We start from the raw sequence: 20167 nt of genomic DNA, 5'->3' as shown, positions 1-20167 counted from the left end.
GTCAAGCACTTTACATGAGGCAGGGACGAATGGAATGGTGCAGCCAAACTCTTCAAAAATTGCTGGTGGCTTCGCCTTCTAGTTATGGTGTATGTCTGATTATGTCCAATGTAGTAGCTGGCTGGCGAAGCATTCGTGGCAGCCTAAGGACGTTTCGTGGATCATGTTCTTGAAGCATGCTGTCTAATGCTCCATCAAAAGCAGTCAAGACGTTTCTGTGAACTTGATCAGAGAGATGAGGGTGCTATCGTGGGCAGTGATGCAGTCTCATTGTTTTCTCATTTCCATCCAGGTGAAGACAGCCACCCATTTGGCCTCCTCCCTTCACACTCCGCCTTCCTCTGAGGTGATTTTCCAACTGTTCGAAGACGATAGAGGCGACCTATTGAGACTGCTACCTTCTTGCTATTTCTTCCACTCGAGCTTGCCTGTTCAGCCTTTGTGGTGTCCTTACATCCATCAAGAGCTCAGCAAGCGCAAGAAGATGCCCAAATATCTCCCCGATTCCTGGAAGGGTTCATAGGACGCAGAAGAAGGCATTGTAGGATTGACAGTCCACAATGGGCGAGAGGTGCATATGTTAGCATCTGTCGTGCATCAAGATCATTCACTCGGTGACACCTGATTCATGTGCATTCGCGGACGTGTGTATTCAGGACGAGCCATGTCTGTGGATGGGTACACTGCTCGTGCTATCTGTACCAACGCACCAGTTCGTTATACAAGAGGTGCTCGTGTCAATGAGTCAAGAAGGTTGTGATATCTAGCATTGACCTGACGTCCCACGAGGAGCGATGCCGGCATACCGTAGCTTCATGCAGCTTCCAAGCTTCAAATCGGCATCGGGGCCAATGGCAGTCAGATGTGGAATGTCTGGCCTGTACAATCCCCTAGAAGCTGCAGACGCACTCATGATTCCCAAATGATGGTGTAATCAAGGTGAGCGAGAATGCGTGCTGATGGATATCTGATGAAGGAAGATGAAATGCATAATCGGAGAGAGGTCCACCTGGCTGCCAATGGGATTAGGCTGGGCCGGCAGATCTAACCTTTCCGAGCAAGGCGCAACGATGGCTTCCGTTGAAACCTTGATTACAAGCTGCGGGTGGATCGCGCGTGGCGAGTCCCAGCGGCAGCCGGAGCACATGTGGGAAGGGGAGGAAAGCGGGCAGCGCACGCATGGATGCTGGACGCGGGCAGAGAGTGGGAAAGAGCAGCGCGGAGCAGCGATGCTGGCAGCCGTCCATGTGGTGAAGAACAACGTGGTTGTTGTACAGGCAAGGGCGGGCGGCGGCGACAGAAACGGCAGGCGCGCTGCGATTGGGCGACGGGGGTGGGCGCTCTGGCGGGTACGGAGATGAGAGCAAGAAGCGCTCAAGCCACCTCTGCTGCACCTGGGCTGGTCCGCCGCTGCTGCGCTGCTGCTGTGGAGGCGTGCTGCTGCTTGCTTGCCTGCTCCTCGACCTCATCTGCGGCCGGCGATTGAGTCTGTCTGTCTGTCTGTCTGTCTGCGACTGCGACCTGCGCGAAACCTGCTCCGACGCCCAGCGGGTGCTGCTCGACCACGCAACCCCCATTAGCCTTCGCCACAGCTGCCTCTCACAGCAGGCGCGACTGCCACACCTTTTGCACAGCCGCTTCGCGAACCGGAAGCACCCTGCCCAGCCTGCCTTCGATACAGACCTCACCTCGCTCCATCGCGCTGCATCCCCGGCATCTGCTCACCACCCGATCGCTGTCGCACTCTCCACTACACCGTCGCTAGACCTCACCGTCCGCGCACACCGCCGCGCAGCACCACACGCACCTCCGCTCCGTCTCCACCGCGACGCCGTCAGCGATCGAGGTACATGCTCCGCCGGAGCTTTGAACACCCCCCATGAGCCAACAGGGCGTCCAGCCCGCCGCTGGAGGGACCGAACAAGGTACGTTGTCATGCGGCGATGGAAACAGCGTGCCCTGCACATGTCTGCACGTGGCATGGGGAGGGCGGTGGAATTGGAAGGCGCGCGATTGACGGGCAGGACCCAATGCTGATACATGTTTACAGGCTCTTCCACACCCTCTCAGGCGTTCGTACCGCCACCTAGGACATCGTCGCGTGAAGTGCAGCTGACTCAGGACTGGAACAGTGTGCCCAATGCTGCATCTAGCGGTCAGCCCAACCCATCGGACGCGACAGCTTTGCCAATTCCCGAGCAGCCAACATCTGCCCAGCAATCATCGAGTCCACAAGAGCGGTCGGAGAGCATAGGTCGAGGTTCAAGACGGAGCATAAAGAAGGGCAGCAAGCGGAAAGATCAGGAAAGCGAAAAGGCGCCACAAGCGCCCTCAGCTGAGCAAGAGAGGCCGAAGAAGAAGGGCGGATTGTTGGCATTTCTGAACTGTTGTGGCTCTTCCGACACTGTTCAAGAAACTGGACAGCAAGACGCAGCTCAGCCCGCGAAACCCGCCACCAAGACCCAACCTACGCGAGCACAGCAGCCCCGGAACCCACAGAATGTCGGCACCGCGGACACCAGCACGACCCAGGACTCGAAAGAAGTGATCGACGAGAAATCAACGCAGAAGCAACTTCTCGCAGATGGATCCAAGGTTGAATCACGGAAGGAGGGTGCAGACGCTGAAAAGTCACAGCCCAGTGATGGCGCCGTCGACAAGCTTGAGCCGAATCATCCTGGAGGCTCGCTGGCGACTGCGACCGCCAATTCATCTGGCGTTGCGCAAAGTGCAGATGGATCGTCAGGCTTGCCGAACATTGTCACATCCGGCCCATCGGATGGACCTGTCGACACAGATCCGGCGAATCCATCTGTGCAAGTCCAGGCGCCCACGCCGACCGTCCCACAGCAAGAAGACCAGCCGATCTTCGATCGAACTCCCGAGCAAAAGCAGCTAGATGAGGATATTGAAATGTCCGACAAGCTACCTTTATCCGAAAAGGAAGCCCAGCAAATCGACGAGGAGCAGCACCAGCACCAGACCGAGGAATCTCAACAGGGCTACAGCACTGGTTCACTACCGCCGCCACCGCCTTTGCCGCAGTCACATCAAGGCTCCGGCGATAGCACTGGCGCGAGCCATGACACTTCACTTGTGTCTACTCCTGAGCAATCCGGTAAGTGGTTGCTACCTCCAGTGCGACCAGAGCATCGCGGGCGGAAGTGCTTGGTATTGGATCTCGATGAGACGCTGGTACACAGCAGTTTCAAGGTAAGCATTCCTCGCTGACTATCACGTAACGCCGTTTAATGTTTCGCAGATACTCCACCAAGCCGACTTCACGATACCCGTGGAGATTGAGGGACAGTACCACAACGTGTATGTCATAAAACGACCTGGCGTGGATCAGTTCCTCAAGCGAGTTGGAGAACTGTACGAGGTGGTGGTGTTCACGGCTTCGGTCTCGAAGTACGGCGATCCTCTGCTCGACCAACTGGACATCCACGGCGTCGTGCATCATCGGTTGTTCCGAGAGAGCTGCTACAATCACCAAGGCAACTATGTCAAGGACCTGAGTCAGATCGGTCGCGATCTGAAGGAGACGATCATCATCGACAACTCACCGACGAGCTACATCTTCCATCCTCAACATGCCGTGCCAATCAGCAGTTGGTTCAGCGACGCTCACGACAACGAACTTCTGGATCTGATCCCGGTCTTGTACGATCTGGCTGGTTCACAGGTTCAGGATGTCAGTCTCGTGCTGGATGTCGCCCTCTGATGATAGACCCATCAAAGCTGTACACGACTGCTCACGGTTCTTGTACCATGGACACTAGTGGCTCTTCGCGCTCTCTTGAAACGGCCGATCGAGATACCCTCTTCGCTTCTGCATACACGGTTCAGAATGATAACCAAGGCAATAATATCTACCCCAGCGGCTGGTTGGTCCGAGTCTCGCCTCATCCATGAGAAGAGGCGAGCTTTGCCGGACGGCTCGAGGCCTGGAAGCACCACCAATGTACAGCTAGCGGCTTCGATTCGTTTCGACTGCTTCTCCCCAGCAAGTCAAACCATCCACGAACCGACATCATCGACCCCAGACCCATACCTTTCAATTTGTCACCTACCGATTACGAGCGCAGGCCAGGCGCCAGTTTTGAGCGAGCGATCGAAGCGTTTTATCAATGTATTACACCAGCCAGTCTTACGGGATGGATGTTCGCGCGCGTTACATGCATGCATGCATACTCTGGGCCTTGAAATGCATTTACACGACCTGCGGCTGTTTCTCCTTTTGCTTTTCCTTTGTTAAGAGACCACCAACATCATCGTGAGCGGCTATCGGCGGACATCATCAACCCAAAGCTGATACACAACCATACCAAAAATGGGAGAAAACGGACATGACCATGGATGGGGAAAACCGGTAAAAGGGAGGAGGGAAATCACTTTTGTGTGTGTGTGTGTGTGTGTTTTGAGATGGGTTTCATATGGAGATACCAATGGTGCTGTCTTTGTTTTTCTGCTTCTTGGATCGTCTTGGTTCGGATCAACAGGCGAATCGCCGACAAAAGAATGGGGAGCTGGTTGTATTATCAACATCATTCCGAGAGAGAGCTGCATGACCGATCCGACGAGTACCGACAACGCCCATACAGTTATCCAATGGTTGAGCGAGCGGCGCCGAGAGAGGAAGGCACTGTCCGCCGACATCGACCTGTGCGGTCGAAGAGCCATCCAAGGGAGGAACGGCGAAGAGCTCGCTCAGGCCGGATACTCCTCCTTCAGAGACTGATCTTTGTTGTGGTTCGGCTGAATCGGCTTACAGTCGCGGGCTGAACGAGCGCATGGAGAGACTTGAGGGAGCTGGTGCTGCGGCTCCTTGTGGTCGGTAGCTAATTATACAGGTATAATCAATCACTACTAGTTCTTGAGACACGTTCTTGGATACCGTTTATCTTGCGCTTGTCTATACTGGTCGGGTTCGCAAGGGAACGATGATGGAGTTTATCATGCTAACTCAGAGACTCTAACACGGCAGATGCACGTGGCGCGGCTCGAGATATACCATATCCGTGGATCCTACCGGCCAAGTCAAGCCTCCCACGACATAGCCATCAACGAGCCCGCCTAGACAAGTGGCTTCGCAGAGTCCGGAATTCTTTACGACTTTTGTTGGGCCGGCAGGTGCGCAGAGGTTGGTTGAGAATAGTACGTCACGATGGGGGTATGGAGGGTTTGTGGTGGCGATTCCGGTTGCTGGGGTGTCTGTGCTTTCGAGGTTGGTTTTGCAGAGGAGTGGGAGGGGGAAGACGGGGGAGAGAGTTGATCGAGGAGAGGCTGGGAAGGGGTTTGGGAGGAGGGTACTGGCGTTTGTGGTGGAGTTCGATCGTAAGTCCACCATCATATCACAAACATCCACCTCGTCTAACAGTGACAATAGTCCTCGCCCTCCTCCTCAAAACAGCCGGCACAGTCCTTTTCCTCCTCCCCTTCTCCCTCGCAACCTACCAAGCCTCCCAATGGCAATTCTCCCCCATACTCGCCATGCTGAACCTCGGCCTCCTCCTCCTCCTCGTCGCTTGTTTGTTTGTTCTTCGCATGTAGAAGCATCAAGTTGTCAGTGAGAGAGGAGAGGTGGAACACCAGGCGGTGAAGGTTGAGATGTTGAGATATTGAGATATCGTTCCACGCTGCCGTCAACATCCAATCTAGGAGTGAGGTACGACCTAATGAGCCCACATCATACGCACAATCTACTTCGAACAGAGGTATCACGCAAATCATCACACAAGCCCGAACCCCAGCAAAAAGCCACCCCATATCATCAGCCATCATAAACAGCCTACATCTGATTCCCCAAATCCAAAAAATCGTTCGGATCAAACGAAAAGTCATCAAACGTCCACTCCGCCAACTCCCCAAACCCAGGCAAAGACATATCCTCCAGCCGTTCACTCGCAATCGTATCATCCGGTCGCGGAACCAAAGGCAAAATCTGCTCATTACTAGCAGCACCACCCGCCTGCTGTGCAATCGACGAGAGCATCGGATCGCGCGTGAGAGCCATGAGCCGATAGAACGGCCGAGTAAAATGATCCACGGCTCTCTGTACGAACGTCGCGCGTTGCGTGGGTTCCGCAGTGGCTTTCATCAGGCCGTCCGCGGCGCAGATGTACCACAGGTCGAGCTTGCTGCCGCCGAAACGCATGACTTTCTCCGTGTACATTGCGATGGCGTTGTCCATGACCCGGCTGATGGTATGGTCGATGGCGGAGATGAGGAAGCGGTCGGCGAGCGGGTCAGCGGTGATGTAGGCGTGGCAGATGGAGAGCGCGGCGCGCATGTGGTCGTTGTAGAGGAGTTCGACGAGGTCGCTGCCGCTGTCGCGGGCGGCTTTGTGGGCGTCGAGCATTTGTGTGGCGCTGTCGACCATGATCATGCGGGAGAGTTGTTTTTCGACCGAGGAGGTGGAGTTGAGGAGTTGCTGTTCATGGATTGCGAGGATGAATTGGTGGATGTTAATGCAGAGGAGAGCGCGGGCTGCTGCGGCTTCGACGGTGTCCCACTTGGGGCATGCCTGGTGGAGTTGCTTCAGTGTGTCGGTGTAGGTGACTGCTCTACTGTGAGGCGTCATCGCGCTGTTCATGTCGTTGAGGGTAGAGCAAAGCTGGTGTCGAAGGTTGAGTGATTTCCACGAGACCGCGAGGAATGAGGTCTTTGTGAATGAACTGAGCGGCAGAACGTTCTCACAGTCATCGTCATTAACGTTGAGAGGAGGGCCAATGTCACTGTGAACGGCCCAAGGGCAAGCAGGCATACCATGCTCGAAAGCGGCTTGCAACTCAAACTCGATCGCGGCCGCCCATAGCCGTCGTCGCATCATCCGGTCAACATCAGTGGTCTCTCGAGCCAGCTCATCAGGGTCGCGATGCATGCCCGTACACATGAATGTGCGAACCACACCACCAGCATTGGCCCATGTGCGCTTGTTTCTCTTGCCGTTGAGCTGCCGCCCCAAAAGAAGCAAGAATTGGATCTGGAAGTCGAGTATCGACTCATATTGATACACCTTGTGGTGGACCCATTGCTCAACTGTGTCTAGGATCAGTGTGGCTTTGGCGCGCGATACCTGTCCTGTCGAGGCTGTTGAGGTGAATGGGGTCGACGTCAAGCAGTCGGAAATGGCAATGATGAGTATCACCACAGCCACAAATCGTGTGTCTACCTCGTCTGTGCCGGACCACAGCTGGGCATATGATGCATCAAACGTTGGGCCATGCAAAATAGGATAAATGTAGTCGAAGCTCTCCTTGTATATGCGTACCAGCCGATCCGCCTCTGCTTGTGGCGGGAGTAGTACTTTAACATTTTCATCGGGACTTAGGTCAGGCTTGAACGGTGTCAAGGTTGTACGGTTCTCTGTCTTGTTGAGATATTGCTGGACTTGATCGAAAGCTGGGAAGGTGGCCAGTGCGTCCTTCTTGAACGTATTGATTCCTGGGACGTGCTCAGCCAGAGTGACTGTGCAAGTATTGCCATTGAACTTGGTTCGAAAGGCAGAGCCACGCAGTAGTATATGCGTTGTGTCGATAGCACCGCCCGCGACTGTGTCGGTATCTTCGTTTGTTCCCTCAGGTGAAGGTAGCTGACCAGATCCATCTGTCTGTCGTGTGCGCTGCACGCTCTGTAAACTTGGGGATGTCTGGAAGCTCCAAAGTTTTTCTTCCAAGGACTCCAACCGAGACAACAGTTCAGAATCAACAGTCCGACCAGGCTGATTAGTTGCACCTGGACGTCTACTACCCTCAACGACGGTAATCTGATCCGAAGTTGCTCGAGCGTTGTTTGAGTCGGAGGTTGTTGGAGTTACGGTAGCATAGACGCAGTTGGCAGCAGAGCCCGCCCGCGTACATCGACCGCACGCAGGTAAGCCATGATCGCATTGGAGCTTCTTGCGCCTACACTCGAGGCACGACCAGATCTTACGGGGCCGTTTGCGCACGCCATCGCGCTGCGCTGCACTCCTTGATTGCATGCTGAATGTGGATGGCGATGACTTGCGAGGTACGCCGATGCTTGCACCCTCGCTCCGGGCAATAGTGGAACCCTTCCGCAGGCGATAGAACCGACCGAGAAGCGTGGGGTTGTGTATGTCCAAAGACTTGATGGCTAAAGATGTTCGGGTCCGACTCGGATCTGATAAGGCGAGAGCAGTCGTAAAATGGGTAGGAAGCACCAGAGGTTCTAAATGAACACAAGTCCGACGTCGGCACAGGCCATGAGATCGTGTATACAAGGATTCAGTTGACTCATACACGAGACGTGCGCTGATCTGCCAAATATGTAGCGCGGGTTTTGTCCAACTGCTCAGCTCAGAACGACATCATGAATCCAAGCAAGGTTGACTGGCGGCAAGCCACGCGAGAACCAGGGGCAAAAGAGACAAAAGTCGATTGAGAAGATTGCTGGTCTGCGTCGCGTCCGCGATGCCCCAGAGGAAATGGTTGCCGTAGACCTGGACGAAGTTCTCAGGCTTCGAGACGCTTGATGGCTGGAGCGGACGGAAGACTTTGCTTCGTTGTGCAGGGATCGAGCGGGTTCGCGTTTGCGTGTGCAGGCAGACCACTCGGTGACACGTCCAGGATGATGAATGTCTTTGTCACCGCATGAGCTGGGTCGGTTGAGTGAGGCAGAAAGGCGTTGGAGACGTTGTCGGACGAGAGTTGGTTTTCCACTCGTACGGGACTGTCGGCTCTTGCGAGGCGACTTCGGAGATACTTTTACTCATGCTGCCCTCATCGTCCGACTCGACCGACAAAAACTGCTTCTCAGCGTCAGTTCGACGACACTCCAGCCCAAAGGATCCATTATCGACCAGTGACAAGGCTGTGCGATTGAGGTGTATACGGTCCAAGTCTGAAGCGTCCAAGAGAGGTCGCTCATCTTAGTGCTGACGCACGGGCCATATGTCTTTCAACGTCACCTCTTCCTCTTCCCGAACATATGTCCTGCTGACAGCCCATCAGACAAGGTCTTGTTGTACGCAGATTTATACAGAGTCTCTGCAGCCAAGAACTGGAAAAGCTGCGTTCCTTCATTGGCGTTCGGCAGCGTGCAGTTCTCTACAGAGCCTCTCCAGGCTCCACATCCGAAGATGTCTCCAAAGCTCCTTCTCTCGGCCGGAGATACATCAACTTCGCCGGCCGGTCCGTCCAGGACGTCTGTTCGTGTCAAGTCTGACTTCGGCCTTTCTCAGACACCGAATAGTCCATGGCGAGGACTTTTCGATGCTCAGTCGCTTGGTTGTGGGCGTGGAGCCATCCACAAACTCGCATCTATGACCATTGCGTAGTTGTTGATGATGTCGCTCTCGTCATGCCACTTTTATCGAAGTATTGAATGTGGTTACCTGATGCACCGAGCACCGTCAGGATTCGACATCATTTTGAGTCTCTCGCAACTAGTCAGATTTTTCTGACATCTGTAGAAGACATCTTCTTAACAACTCATCCTGGTTTACACTTCTCGCAAATCTCTCACTCTGCTCGCGAAGTCCATTTGAATCGAGTTATGGCTGACACACAGCATACTACCACACTTCGTAGCGACCTGGCGCCTGTCGTCAGTACCGCCTCGTTGCACACCACAAAAGAATGGGACCCAGAGCCCGATGCAGGAATACCACACTCGACTAGCCCCGTCCCCCGACTTGCTGAAGACGATACCAGCGAAAAGCTCGAGAAGAGTAGTGAGCCATCCCTCGACAATCGGCAAGCAGAAACCACAACCCCTGAGACAAGAGTGCCAGACAATACCAGCGCAACCACAGACCCGAACCTAGTGGAATGGGACGGCCCCGAAGATGCGGAGAATCCTCAGAATTGGCCAAGATGGCGGAAGTGGCTTATTACCTGCACCGCAAGCATGATGGCGTTTGTTTGTACTTTTGCGTCCTCCATTTTCAGCACTGCGACTACGGCGACCGCCAAAGAATTCGGTGTTAGTACTGAGGTGCGTATGAGAGCTCGACATTCAGACGGGCGACAGCTTCGACACATGTTAGACTTGGCTAAATTGTCTTTTTAGGTCACCACCTTGGGCACTTCACTATTTCTTGCTGGGTTCATCGTTGGTCCTTTGCGTCCGTACTACCGTCAACCGCCTTAACGTATTCGACATATCTAACGCTCTACTAGTTTGGGGACCGAGCACCGAGCTGCTTGGTCGAAAAATCCCAATGTTCTCGGCCTATGCGGTTTTTGCGATATTCGAGATCCCTGTTGCTGTTGCACAGAACCTTCAGACTATCATGGTCTGCCGATTCTTTGGAGGTGTCGTACGTTTTGCATGGCTTGATGTCGGTTCACATGTCTTCCTACGAGTGCTGATCTCAGTGTACAGTTTGCCGTTTCGCCACTCGTCATCCTGCCTGGCCTCTTGGGAGATGTAAGCACACTGCACTAAACCAAGACACTGTCCAGTTGCGCTGACAATGTACAAGATCTGGGACCCTGTCACGCGCGGCATTGCCATGTGCCTTTATAGTGCCTCTTTGTTCGTGAGCCCAAGTCTCGTAAGTAAGAGGATCTTGCAAGCATACTCATGGTCACTGACATCAACCAGGCCCCATTCATCGGAGGCTTTATCACCGACTCATATCTCGGCTGGCGGTGGACCGCTTGGATCACCTTGATAATGGCAGCTCTATTTGGTCTGATAGCCCTCCATATCGTTCCAGAGACTTACGCTCCTGTTCTCTTACAACAGCGTGCAAAGCGTCGCCGATTCGAGATGAAGAACTGGGCAATCCATGCCAAAATCGACGAGACACAGGTCACCGCGAAAGAGGTCATCACCAAATACCTTACTACGCCATGCATCATGCTTGTGCAGGAGCCAGTTCTGTTTTTGATGACTCTGTACCTGTCACTGGTATACGGTACGTTTCGATTTAATGAACGATTGTAGGTCCAGCGTCTGACGAGCAATACAGGTCTCTTGTATCTCACCTTCGAATCGTTTCCAATCTCGTTTCAGGAACAACGCGGATGGAATGAAGGCGTTGGCGGACTGCCATACATCTCTTTCAGCATTGGCTCGGTACTTGGCCTTGGCTTCAATGCCTGGTTTATCAAGATCCATTACGGATCAATCCATCGTCGCGAAGGAAAAGTACCTCCCGAGGAACGGCTTCTCAGCATTATGGTTGGAGCGTTCGTTCTCCCAATCGGCCTCTTTTGGTTTGGTACGTATCCATCTTCGTCTATCGTCACTGCGTTTGACTAACATGTTCTGCTGTACAGGCTGGACATCGTTCCCCTCAATCAGTCCCTGGCCGCAGATTATAGCCGCAGCTCCCATAGGTGCCGGCATCGCCCGTAAGTCAACGAAATCAGAACTCCCCGAGATAATCAATAGACTAATACTGCTGGTCCGGAAAGTCATCTTCTTGCAAGGTTGGTTGAAACAATCGACACACATATTACATGGCCAAGTTTCTCATTTCTGGTAGGGCTCAACTACATCATCGACGTCTATCTTGCCCTTGCAGGCTCAGCAATGGCCGCAAACACGTTCGCGAGATCCATCGCTGGTGCTGGCTTTCCGATGTTCGGTCAGTCCATTGTCCAAGTAATAGCCGTAACGTGACGAAGCTAACAAATTCGTGATCTTTAGCTGCACCGATGTTCCACAATCTTGATGTGCCTTGGGCGTCTAGCTTGTTGGCTTTCCTGGCACTCGCACTGGCACCTGTTCCGTTCCTGTTCTACAAGTATGGTGAGAGGCTGCGCAAGTATGTACATCCCTCGCTTCCAGGTGATCTAGCAGCTGACAGTATGAACAGAATGTCGAAGTTCAGCCCGTACTAGGGCCTCGTTGGCTTGGAATTGAGAGCTTTACCGACGGATCAAGGCAATACTGCTGGTGCTGGTGAGTAATGAACTGATCTGGCAACGCTTCCCACGAGGCACCGACGCAATGAGGGTACGAAAAGCCCATTACTCTACCTCACGCATATAAGATGCTCGCAAAAAGTTTAAATATCAATAGCAATCAGGGGACTTGTCGCATGGTGAGTACGACTTTGAGAACTTTATTATGTGCCCTTTTTATTTCACTTGCGAGTTGGGCCCAGACCTGGACATCGACTTCTCTTTGCTTTTTGTCTCTCCTTTTCACCTTCGGTACAACGTCCAGAAAGAACAAAAGAGACGGATGCGGACTGGGACTTTCATGCCGGGATTCCACCGATGACATGTGAGTCTTGGCGTCGCTGGCCCCGCCCACTTCCCGCTTTGGAAGTTGCAATCCCTTGCTGCGAAAGTCTTCCCACCTCCGAAGCTGCTCAAAAGTTGCGGAAATCCAAAGCCCTCAAATCTCACACCAACATGGCGCTCAACATACCGGTCAGATTCTACCGCAAGGTCAACATACCCGTCGAGCCGCAGGGTGCTCCCGATGTCGAGGCTCAGCAAGCTGGTGGTGGTAAGGTATCTGGACTGCGACAATCTCTGAAACAAAAGCGCCAGTACTGACGAGTTTAGCCAAATGGCGAGTCCGACCATGCTCATCAGCAACCATGGGCCGACCAGGTCATGTGGGCTCTCACAGGACTCGTCTTCGGCATCTTCCTCGGTGCATACCTCGGCCTTCACTTCCCAAGAACATCGAAGGCTTTCGTCGCAATGGCGCCTACCTGCCTTCTCTACGGGCTCAGCACCTATCTCATCATCAAGATTTGCGAGCACCAAGCCCCTATCGTCGAGCAGGCCTCTGGAATCGCGAAGCGCATTCAGCAGCTGCTGCCCGTCATCCCATACGCTGTCTGTCTGCTGGCAGTACCTCACGGTGGAGCATTCTTATGTGGTACAGCGATGGCTGTTGCTTGGGTCATGTGCCTCGACATCTTGCCGGGTCCTGTCAAGCAGGGAGACTGCTTCAAGCCTTTCAAGACCGCGTTTCGCATCTGGGCTGCGATGATAGTCGTTCTGTTCGTCGGAAAGAAGGCGTCGGCATGGTAGCGTCTGAGCGCTGTCGGGCCACTGAGAAGATTGTGGGATCAGGTTGTTGGCGAGGTGCAACGACAGTACGGACAGTGGACGAAGAGCCCTGGTCTGATCGAAGGTGCTTGCTGTTACTTGTGGGCTGGAACCGAGAAGGCGCAGAATGGACTGTAAACGGCAGCAAGTCGCAGACCGTACTACCTGATGGGGACGCCGCAAACATGTTGAACACGTACATATACACCCTTGGAAAAATATTCTCGTTCATCACCCGCACTGGTCTGTGGAAGATCCTGGATGTGTGACACCTTAAGACAAGAAGTTTGACTTGCCACAATAGTTCTTTCGTAAGGCGTCAAGTCTTCGAAGAAATCCTTTAACGTTGCGGCATCACACGACTTCTGCGAGGATGAGTAATTGTTGCCATAATGATGTCCAAATATCTCTACCAGGGAGGCGTCTGCTTCTCGTTTGCCCCATGGGCCGATGGTGCGGAGAAAGACAGGCGCAGGTGGGGGATCTGCAGTACCACGTCGAGTGGACGAACCAAATGCAAGACCAGAGTATCCACCGTGACGGGTTCGTTTCGAGGATCCGCTGGCCGTCTTGGAAGACCGCCATGCGGTAAAGGAACGGCAGGTTGGCCGGCGAGCTGTCGCGATAAATAGGCGCGCACCGTATCTTTTTACTTTCGTGTTCTTGGAAAAGACACTTCTCCCACCTTCAAGTCAGACCTTCCCTGTGTCGCTCGGCTGAACGTTTTTCCGCTTGGAGCTTCCCGATCCGGCAACATGGACATCAAGTCGTCTCGAGAAAATGACAGCGATGAAGTTTCGCAAGAGAAAGACAATGCACCTATTCATCTCGAGGCTAAAGATGGGAAACTATCCAAACAACAAAAAATCGAAGAGGTCGAAGCTGCGGTCACCGATCCCAATGTCACGCTCGAGTCCTTTGCCCATCTTGACATCAAGAAGATCCACCGCAAGATGGACCTTCGACTGATTCCTATGCTTGCATTGCTTTACTTACTGAGCTTCATTGATAGAGGTAAGAGAAAAGAGGGAGGCATTTGACAAAATGTAGTGCGTTCGTGCTTGATTAATGACTGTTCACTCCTAGGTAACGTGGCTAATGCAAAGATCGAGGGATTAAGTGAAGACCTCAACCTCACCGGGACTCAATACAATCTATGCCTGACGGTTTTCTTCTTCACTTATGCGGCTTTCGAGGTACCCAGCAACATGCTGTTGAAGAAGTTCCGGCCTAGCATCTGGCTGCCTACTATCATGGTCGCTTGGGGTGTCGTAATGACCCTTACGGGCATTGTGCAGAACTATGGTGGACTTCTAGCTGCTCGAATATTCTTGGGTGTGGCTGAGGCTGGCCTGTTTCCCGTAAGCTTCAACACCAAAGCAGTCAGCATAAACGAGAAGCAGTGGCTGACTCATTTCACAAGGGCGTGGTTTATTACAACACCATGTGGTATACCAGGTACGAAGTTCAAGTCAGACAAGCGTACTTCTTCTCGGCGGCCTCGATAGCAGGAGCGTTCTCTGGACTGCTGGCTTACGGAATCTCATTCATGGATGGAGTTGGAGGCCTCGCTGGCTGGCGATGGATGTAAGAGCAATCTATTTGCTTTCCTTCTCTGTGTAAGAGCTAACGTTCAAAGATTCATCCTCGAGGGCATTCTAACCGTGGTCGTCGCTGTCATTGCCTACTTCGTGATCTACGACTTCCCGGAGACGGCCTCTTTTCTCACGCCAGAGGAGCGCGCATTCGTTGTCTATCGTCTTCGCTACGACGGTCAAGACGTCGCCGCGGACGGTCAGCGAGTGGCGCAAAACGAGAAGCAAGACTGGAAGTCTGTGAAAGCCGCTTTCCTCGATTGGCAGATCTGGATCAATATCTTTGTCTACTGGGGCTACGTCTGCCCGCTATACGGTGTGAGCCTCTTCCTACCGACCATCATCAAGGATCTGGGCTTCTCGACAACATCTTCGCAGCTCCTCACTGTCCCACCATATGTCGTTGCCTCTGTGCTTACGATTCTGGTTGCTTACGCTGCGGACAAGAGGCGAATCCGGTCTCCGTTCATTATGGTCTGCTTCGTCTTCCAGCTTGTTGGCTTCATCATGTGCATCTCAAGCGGAACATTCGGCGTTACCTACGCAGGTGTCTTCATCGCTGCTTGTGCCATCTACCCAACTCATCCAACGAACTTGACTTGGCTATCCAACAACTTGGCCGGATCGTACAAGCGTGCTGTCGGTGTGGCAATACAGATATCGATGGGCAACATGGCAGGGGCAATGGCGAGCAACTTCTACAGATCGAAAGATGCCCCCAGGTACATTTTGGGTCATGCTTTGGAAATCGGCTTTATCTGTGTCGGTATGATCGCCACCACGATCCTTATACTGAGCTATGATAGGATCAACAAGAAGCGAGCGAAGCGAGTTGCAAACGGAGAGCACGTTGGCTTCACCCCAGAGGAGCTGAGTGATTTGGGAGATCGGGCTATCACATTCAGATATACTTTGTAAACACATCTAACTGAAAGCAAGAACTTAGCTATGTGTGTGCGAGACCCTAGAGCAACCACGCGACCTCATTAAAAAATGGTTTACTTCGGAGCTGCCTTCCAAAGGATTCACTTCAATCACATGCATGGTTGTTCTCTCGGGAACAGCCGCAGTCCAGTGATCGACGATCGTGATCGATCTTCGCTCGGATCTGACGGTGGAAGCGAGCAGAGCAAACCAACCAAGCAAGACGTGCAAAATTCTCTTCTCAATTTCACAGTCGACTTTGGAATGACGGCGGTGCTCCCAGACTTGTTCGTGAGTCTCTCACAGCCGCTCTCTTGGCAATCAGTATCAACGGGCCTGTCGTACGGTTCGTCTTGATAATGGACCACAATTGCCGACGCCTCCATCAGTACTTTCGCCACCTTGACTCCGGAATTCTCTCTATCTGAGATCGAGGCGAACGAACCACAAATCTAGCGATTGGCGGTCCGCAGCCGCACGCTCGCCAACCTTCGAAGTGCGTTGGCTTGTTGGCCTGCAGCAGGTGTGACGCTCGGCAGATGAAACCCGTTGTAATGATGCGAATGATGAGTCCCGAGACCACTTTCTCGAAGGCTCGAGCCACAGCAGAGTCATATCTTCACGAGAGCCAGAACCAAGATGACCACACTATCGACCCCTCTACGCCCCCAGAGCGAAGTGCCGTGCTCGAGCTCGCTTGCGGTATCTCTCGGCCCTACCTCCTAGAACATCCTTCTGTGAACCTCATCTCGGGGCGCTGCAGGTCGTCGATCACTGCGAGGTGGTGAAGAGTCGGCACGAGCTGTTCCCCCCATCGAATGGGCTCCTTGTTCTGAGTCTGCATAAGCGTCAGCCAGAAACCCACAGTTTCCATCAGCTCCTGTTACACACGGAGGTTCGTCCGAAGTCGTCTTTAAATGCACCCCCGTGCTTGTGATAGGTTATAGCCCTGCTGTGGCGTGGCTGTTGGGCCGCACAGGCTTGGGTGCGTTGGCTTTCATAGACAACGCACGACCTTGAAGGGAAGCCGCAGGTCGCGTCCTTGACTCTAATCTGTCACGCTGGGGTCGTTTGCCTGTTCCTCGCAGACTGGCGATGTCTGATATGTTTCAGCATCTGCTGCCACTTCCTCGGAGTGAGTCAAAGATTCGGTTTATGCAACGCTTGGGCCTCGACAGACATGATGCTCGCCACCGCCAGATATACAACATGATGAAGGTGCTACTTTACAGTGCGGTGGACGCCCCGGGCACAAGACCGTCGCTGACACCCGGCTATAGGCAGAAGCGATCGAAGGTCGTCAGAGAATCATCGCTACTCTCAACTCGCGACAGGGTTTCGCTTTACCTGGAGATGCAATTACGACCTCAGAGGAAATGACTTCACCTCCGTCTCCGAATATTGAAGCGGATGCTAGACAAGTAGCACGAAACAGCTCTTTGCTTCAAGCAGCTGGTCATCCAACAGACCACTCCTCGTCGTCCGGCTCCGATACCCAAAGATATGACCCTGTCCGAGATCAGTGGAAGACATGACCGGGAGTGCTAAGCTAAAGTAGACACCCATACCTAATGTCAAGGACGAGCTTATACCAGATTAGATGCAAACACGGAAACCCTACCCTCTTCGGCGGTACACATGACATAAAAGGATCAATACATCGTGCAGCAATACATGAAAGCGCTTGGGCGGACAACTCCTCACCAGCATCTCCTAGGCCCAGATTGCAGTCTTTCAACAGAGCTCAGTCTGGAATATACAATGAGTTGCCAATGTGCCTCCGTCCTTCACGACGAAGGTCTGGTGACAAAGTCTGGGAGGCTTCTTCATGTTCCTTTGCGGCGGGGAGCGCGTGTGCAGATTAAGCTCAGGGGCAAGGCTGAGGTTAGAGAACCGAAGCTCTGTGACAGCTACACTGAAAGAATACAAGAGGACGAACGAATCAGAACAGTCACAAAGCACAAAATTTATAGTCGAAGAAATATCGAGGACCAACAAACATCGTAGACTCCGTCCTTACACCTCCCACGCCTGATCCAAATACACCAAATACTCCTTCGGCGCCAGCACTCTCTCCAAACTCCCCGTCCAATGCTCGTACCCCTTCGTATCCCTCTCCTCCAACCTCTCAATCCGATACTCTTGAATCTTAACCACCTCCTTCTCCCCAACGCCCAACCAACCCTTCCTAATCTCCTTCACCCACGAGAACCCCCTCCCCGGCCCATCCGCCACTCGCTTCCAACCCTTCAGTGCCTCAGGCTTGTACGCGGCCCAGCCGTGCGGACGCGAGAGCATACGATGGTAAACGGTCGGATGGATCTCTTCTTTGAAGTGTTCGTAGTCGATTTGTGAGCCGCCGTCTTTGGCGTAGTAGGTTCCCGGCTCGCGGCGGTAGCTGAAGCGGAGTGTGGAGAGGAGAGATGCGGCTTGCCAGAAGAGATTGTCGGTGGGCATGAGTCTGCCGTCGGACCATTGGATGCGGCGTTTGTGGACCTGTTCTGGGGTGAGGGGTGGGAATGAGGTGACGGTGTTGGCGTCGAGGTTTTCGAGACGGCTGAGGATGGGGTATTTCAGGGCGGTTTTGTCGAATTGGAGGAGTTGGGCGCGTTCGAGCTGGTCGATCATCCAGGCGAAGGTGATCTCGTTCATGCTGTTGGTGTCTAGCAAGGGGATGGCATCGCCGCCTATGTCGCCGTGGTAGCCTGGGAACCAGCATTGACGGAGGTTGACGCCTGCTTCCCGGCAGGCTTCGTCCAGGTAGAAGAGAGTGGGTGGAAAGTTACCGCGAGACTCATCTAGCGCGAGGGCGTGGAAGGCATTTTCGATTTCTGGACTCGTATCAGTATGTGCTTGGTCCTCATCAATACGTATCGCACTCACTCGGATGCAGCGTCGTAGAATGAAAGTCCAAATCCGTGCCAGGTTGATCCACCCGTCCACTTATGCCCAAACTCCCCACAGTATCAAACACACCAACGACCTTGATCTTGACATGCAAATGCGCCCACTTACGGATATACTCAATCCTACTCATCTTCTCACCAGGGTACATCGTGTCATCCAACCCAAGCTCTCCTCTCACTGCCTCAGCCTTGGCCCACTCCGTGTCTTCGAACGATTTGGCATCCCCTCGCCTCTTGTATTCGTTGTAGATCTCGTCGAAGTAGTCCATCATGCCAGGGGTCAGAAGGCCCACCTGGCATATGAGACCGGCTATAGATCGAGCGGTATAGGCGCCGCGAGAGAAGCCGAAAAGGAAGATCTCGTCGTTGGGCCCATAGTTGTTGGCAAGGCTGTGATGAAGTCAGGCGCATAGTCGTGAATTCGGATTGCTCTGATACTCACAAGGTGAATGCCTCAACTACCTTCTCGTTCAAACCTCCACCAAATCCACCTTCGACAGAGTCAGTCTCTTCTGCTTCAAGGTCATAATACCAGGACCTTCTTACCTTGCATCACTTTGGTCGTCAAGCTCATCGCCCCAGTGCCAATGCCAGACTGGTAGAACACCACCTGAGGAATCTTCTCGTGCTTCGGATCATTTGGATCGATACCCACGTTCGCGATCGTTCGGCTCAAGAGCGAGATGTTGCTGGGATTCGTTTCTCTCCCCGTATTCGACGCCGTAAACGTTCCATCGCAACAGACAATAAGCCGCTTCTTGATCGTCCCGGCTTTCTGGATAGAGTCGCAAAGACCGCAATCGGGTTCAGTGGCTGACGGCATGTTCGTGTAACGGTTTGGAGAAGGGTGTTAGAGAAGGATTGCAAGAGGCTGGCACTTTCGAAGAACGAAGCCATCTTTTGAAGACTGGCAAATCTTTGCCAGGATGCCCTCAGCTGGAAAGGATGTACCTATCCTCGTCGACGCTCTCAGCCTGCGATGTAACGATTCATTGGCAGTGGCACAACGTTTTCGAAAGCCATGGCTGTGAAAGAGAGGAGCTGAACCAAGTACCAAGTAGAAAGACAGTGGTGGTGCGATCGGAACGCCCTATAATCATCATGCCATGCCTTCGAAATAGAAAGCGAGGCGCTCGCGAGTGATCACAATAGGTCGGAAAGGACCTCGAGACTTCTGTTTTCAAGGATCAATACAGCTGAGTAGTCTGACTTACATTCCGCTGATGTTGCCCGGCATGGAGGAGAAAGCGGCTGCTGTACGCAAGGGTCAAGCTCAGCCGAAAGACCTCCTATTCGCTGTACTACAGTACAAAGGCAGCTTCTGTGCGCCTGGCTGTGGCTTTCTCACCAGCATTGGCATCAGTACGCTTCGCTGCACAACCGGTACAGGGCTGAAGGCTGAGAGCCACATCACGCATGGCCAAGAGATGTGGTGGAACCTCTGCAGGGATAAGATCTCACCGCAGCACGGAGCATTTGGGCTTGGCAACATGTGAATGCCACGAGGCCAAGAGCTGTGCTGCGATAAGCGGCAGCAGGACCATAGTTTGCATGCTCAGAGACAGCTAAAAGAGGCTGTGAGGGTGATACTCCTAGGCAATTTGGGCCGAGCAGCTAGCCACGTTCTAGCCAGGGGTACAAGACTCACCTCACCGCTGTGCAGTGCAGTGTCGAGGCTGTGTATTGCTAGTAGTATGGAGCGGTGACCATGCCAGAGTTCTCTGCGAAGATAACACTTGGAATGATGTTCGGC

At 53.3% G+C, this 20167-nt stretch overlaps 6 protein-coding genes across 6 annotated transcripts; 4 read left to right on the top strand and 2 right to left on the bottom strand.

Annotated features, from left to right (window-relative positions):
• Nucleotides 1-1070: 1070 nt before the first annotated feature.
• On the top strand, nucleotides 1071-3724 carry M409DRAFT_67805 (uncharacterized protein; the record flags this gene model as incomplete). Its single annotated transcript, XM_033817558.1, has 3 exons — nucleotides 1071-1098; nucleotides 2051-3213; nucleotides 3263-3724. 3 exons carry the CDS (start codon nucleotides 1071-1073, stop codon nucleotides 3722-3724), a joined length of 1653 nt encoding a protein of 550 aa, XP_033665589.1.
• A 2067-nt stretch (nucleotides 3725-5791) lies between these two features.
• M409DRAFT_67804 (uncharacterized protein) lies at nucleotides 5792-7984 on the bottom strand (the record flags this gene model as incomplete). Its single annotated transcript, XM_033817557.1, has 1 exon — nucleotides 5792-7984. The coding sequence occupies one exon, from the start codon at nucleotides 7982-7984 to the stop codon at nucleotides 5792-5794; it is 2193 nt and encodes a 730-aa protein (XP_033665588.1).
• Nucleotides 7985-9519: 1535 nt separating this feature from the next.
• Nucleotides 9520-11819, top strand: M409DRAFT_25091 (uncharacterized protein; the record flags this gene model as incomplete). The annotated part of the gene is made up of 12 exons (XM_033807538.1): nucleotides 9520-9960; nucleotides 10036-10090; nucleotides 10146-10285; nucleotides 10351-10395; nucleotides 10451-10522; nucleotides 10573-10888; nucleotides 10943-11194; nucleotides 11253-11327; nucleotides 11391-11405; nucleotides 11462-11563; nucleotides 11626-11743; nucleotides 11795-11819. The coding sequence occupies 12 exons, from the start codon at nucleotides 9520-9522 to the stop codon at nucleotides 11817-11819; spliced, it is 1656 nt and encodes a 551-aa protein (XP_033665587.1).
• A 519-nt stretch (nucleotides 11820-12338) lies between these two features.
• On the top strand, nucleotides 12339-12971 carry M409DRAFT_56507 (uncharacterized protein; the record flags this gene model as incomplete). Its single annotated transcript, XM_033813314.1, has 2 exons — nucleotides 12339-12440; nucleotides 12495-12971. 2 exons carry the CDS (start codon nucleotides 12339-12341, stop codon nucleotides 12969-12971), a joined length of 579 nt encoding a protein of 192 aa, XP_033665586.1.
• A 773-nt stretch (nucleotides 12972-13744) lies between these two features.
• Nucleotides 13745-15502, top strand: M409DRAFT_25089 (uncharacterized protein; the record flags this gene model as incomplete). Its single annotated transcript, XM_033807537.1, has 4 exons — nucleotides 13745-14003; nucleotides 14076-14350; nucleotides 14413-14576; nucleotides 14629-15502. The coding sequence occupies 4 exons, from the start codon at nucleotides 13745-13747 to the stop codon at nucleotides 15500-15502; spliced, it is 1572 nt and encodes a 523-aa protein (XP_033665585.1).
• Nucleotides 15503-17524: 2022 nt separating this feature from the next.
• On the bottom strand, nucleotides 17525-19237 carry M409DRAFT_37029 (uncharacterized protein; the record flags this gene model as incomplete). Its single annotated transcript, XM_033810659.1, has 4 exons — nucleotides 17525-18339; nucleotides 18392-18804; nucleotides 18857-18905; nucleotides 18961-19237. 4 exons carry the CDS (start codon nucleotides 19235-19237, stop codon nucleotides 17525-17527), a joined length of 1554 nt encoding a protein of 517 aa, XP_033665584.1.
• Between the last annotated feature and the right edge of the window lie 930 nt (nucleotides 19238-20167).

The sequence above is a fragment of the Zasmidium cellare genome (assembly GCF_010093935.1).
Source record: "Zasmidium cellare ATCC 36951 unplaced genomic scaffold M409scaffold_25, whole genome shotgun sequence".
In the NCBI taxonomy this organism is placed as follows: Eukaryota; Fungi; Ascomycota; class Dothideomycetes; order Mycosphaerellales; family Mycosphaerellaceae; genus Zasmidium; species Zasmidium cellare.
The sequence above is the reverse complement of the archived record's forward strand: the minus strand, read 5'-3'. Positions and strand labels throughout refer to the sequence as shown.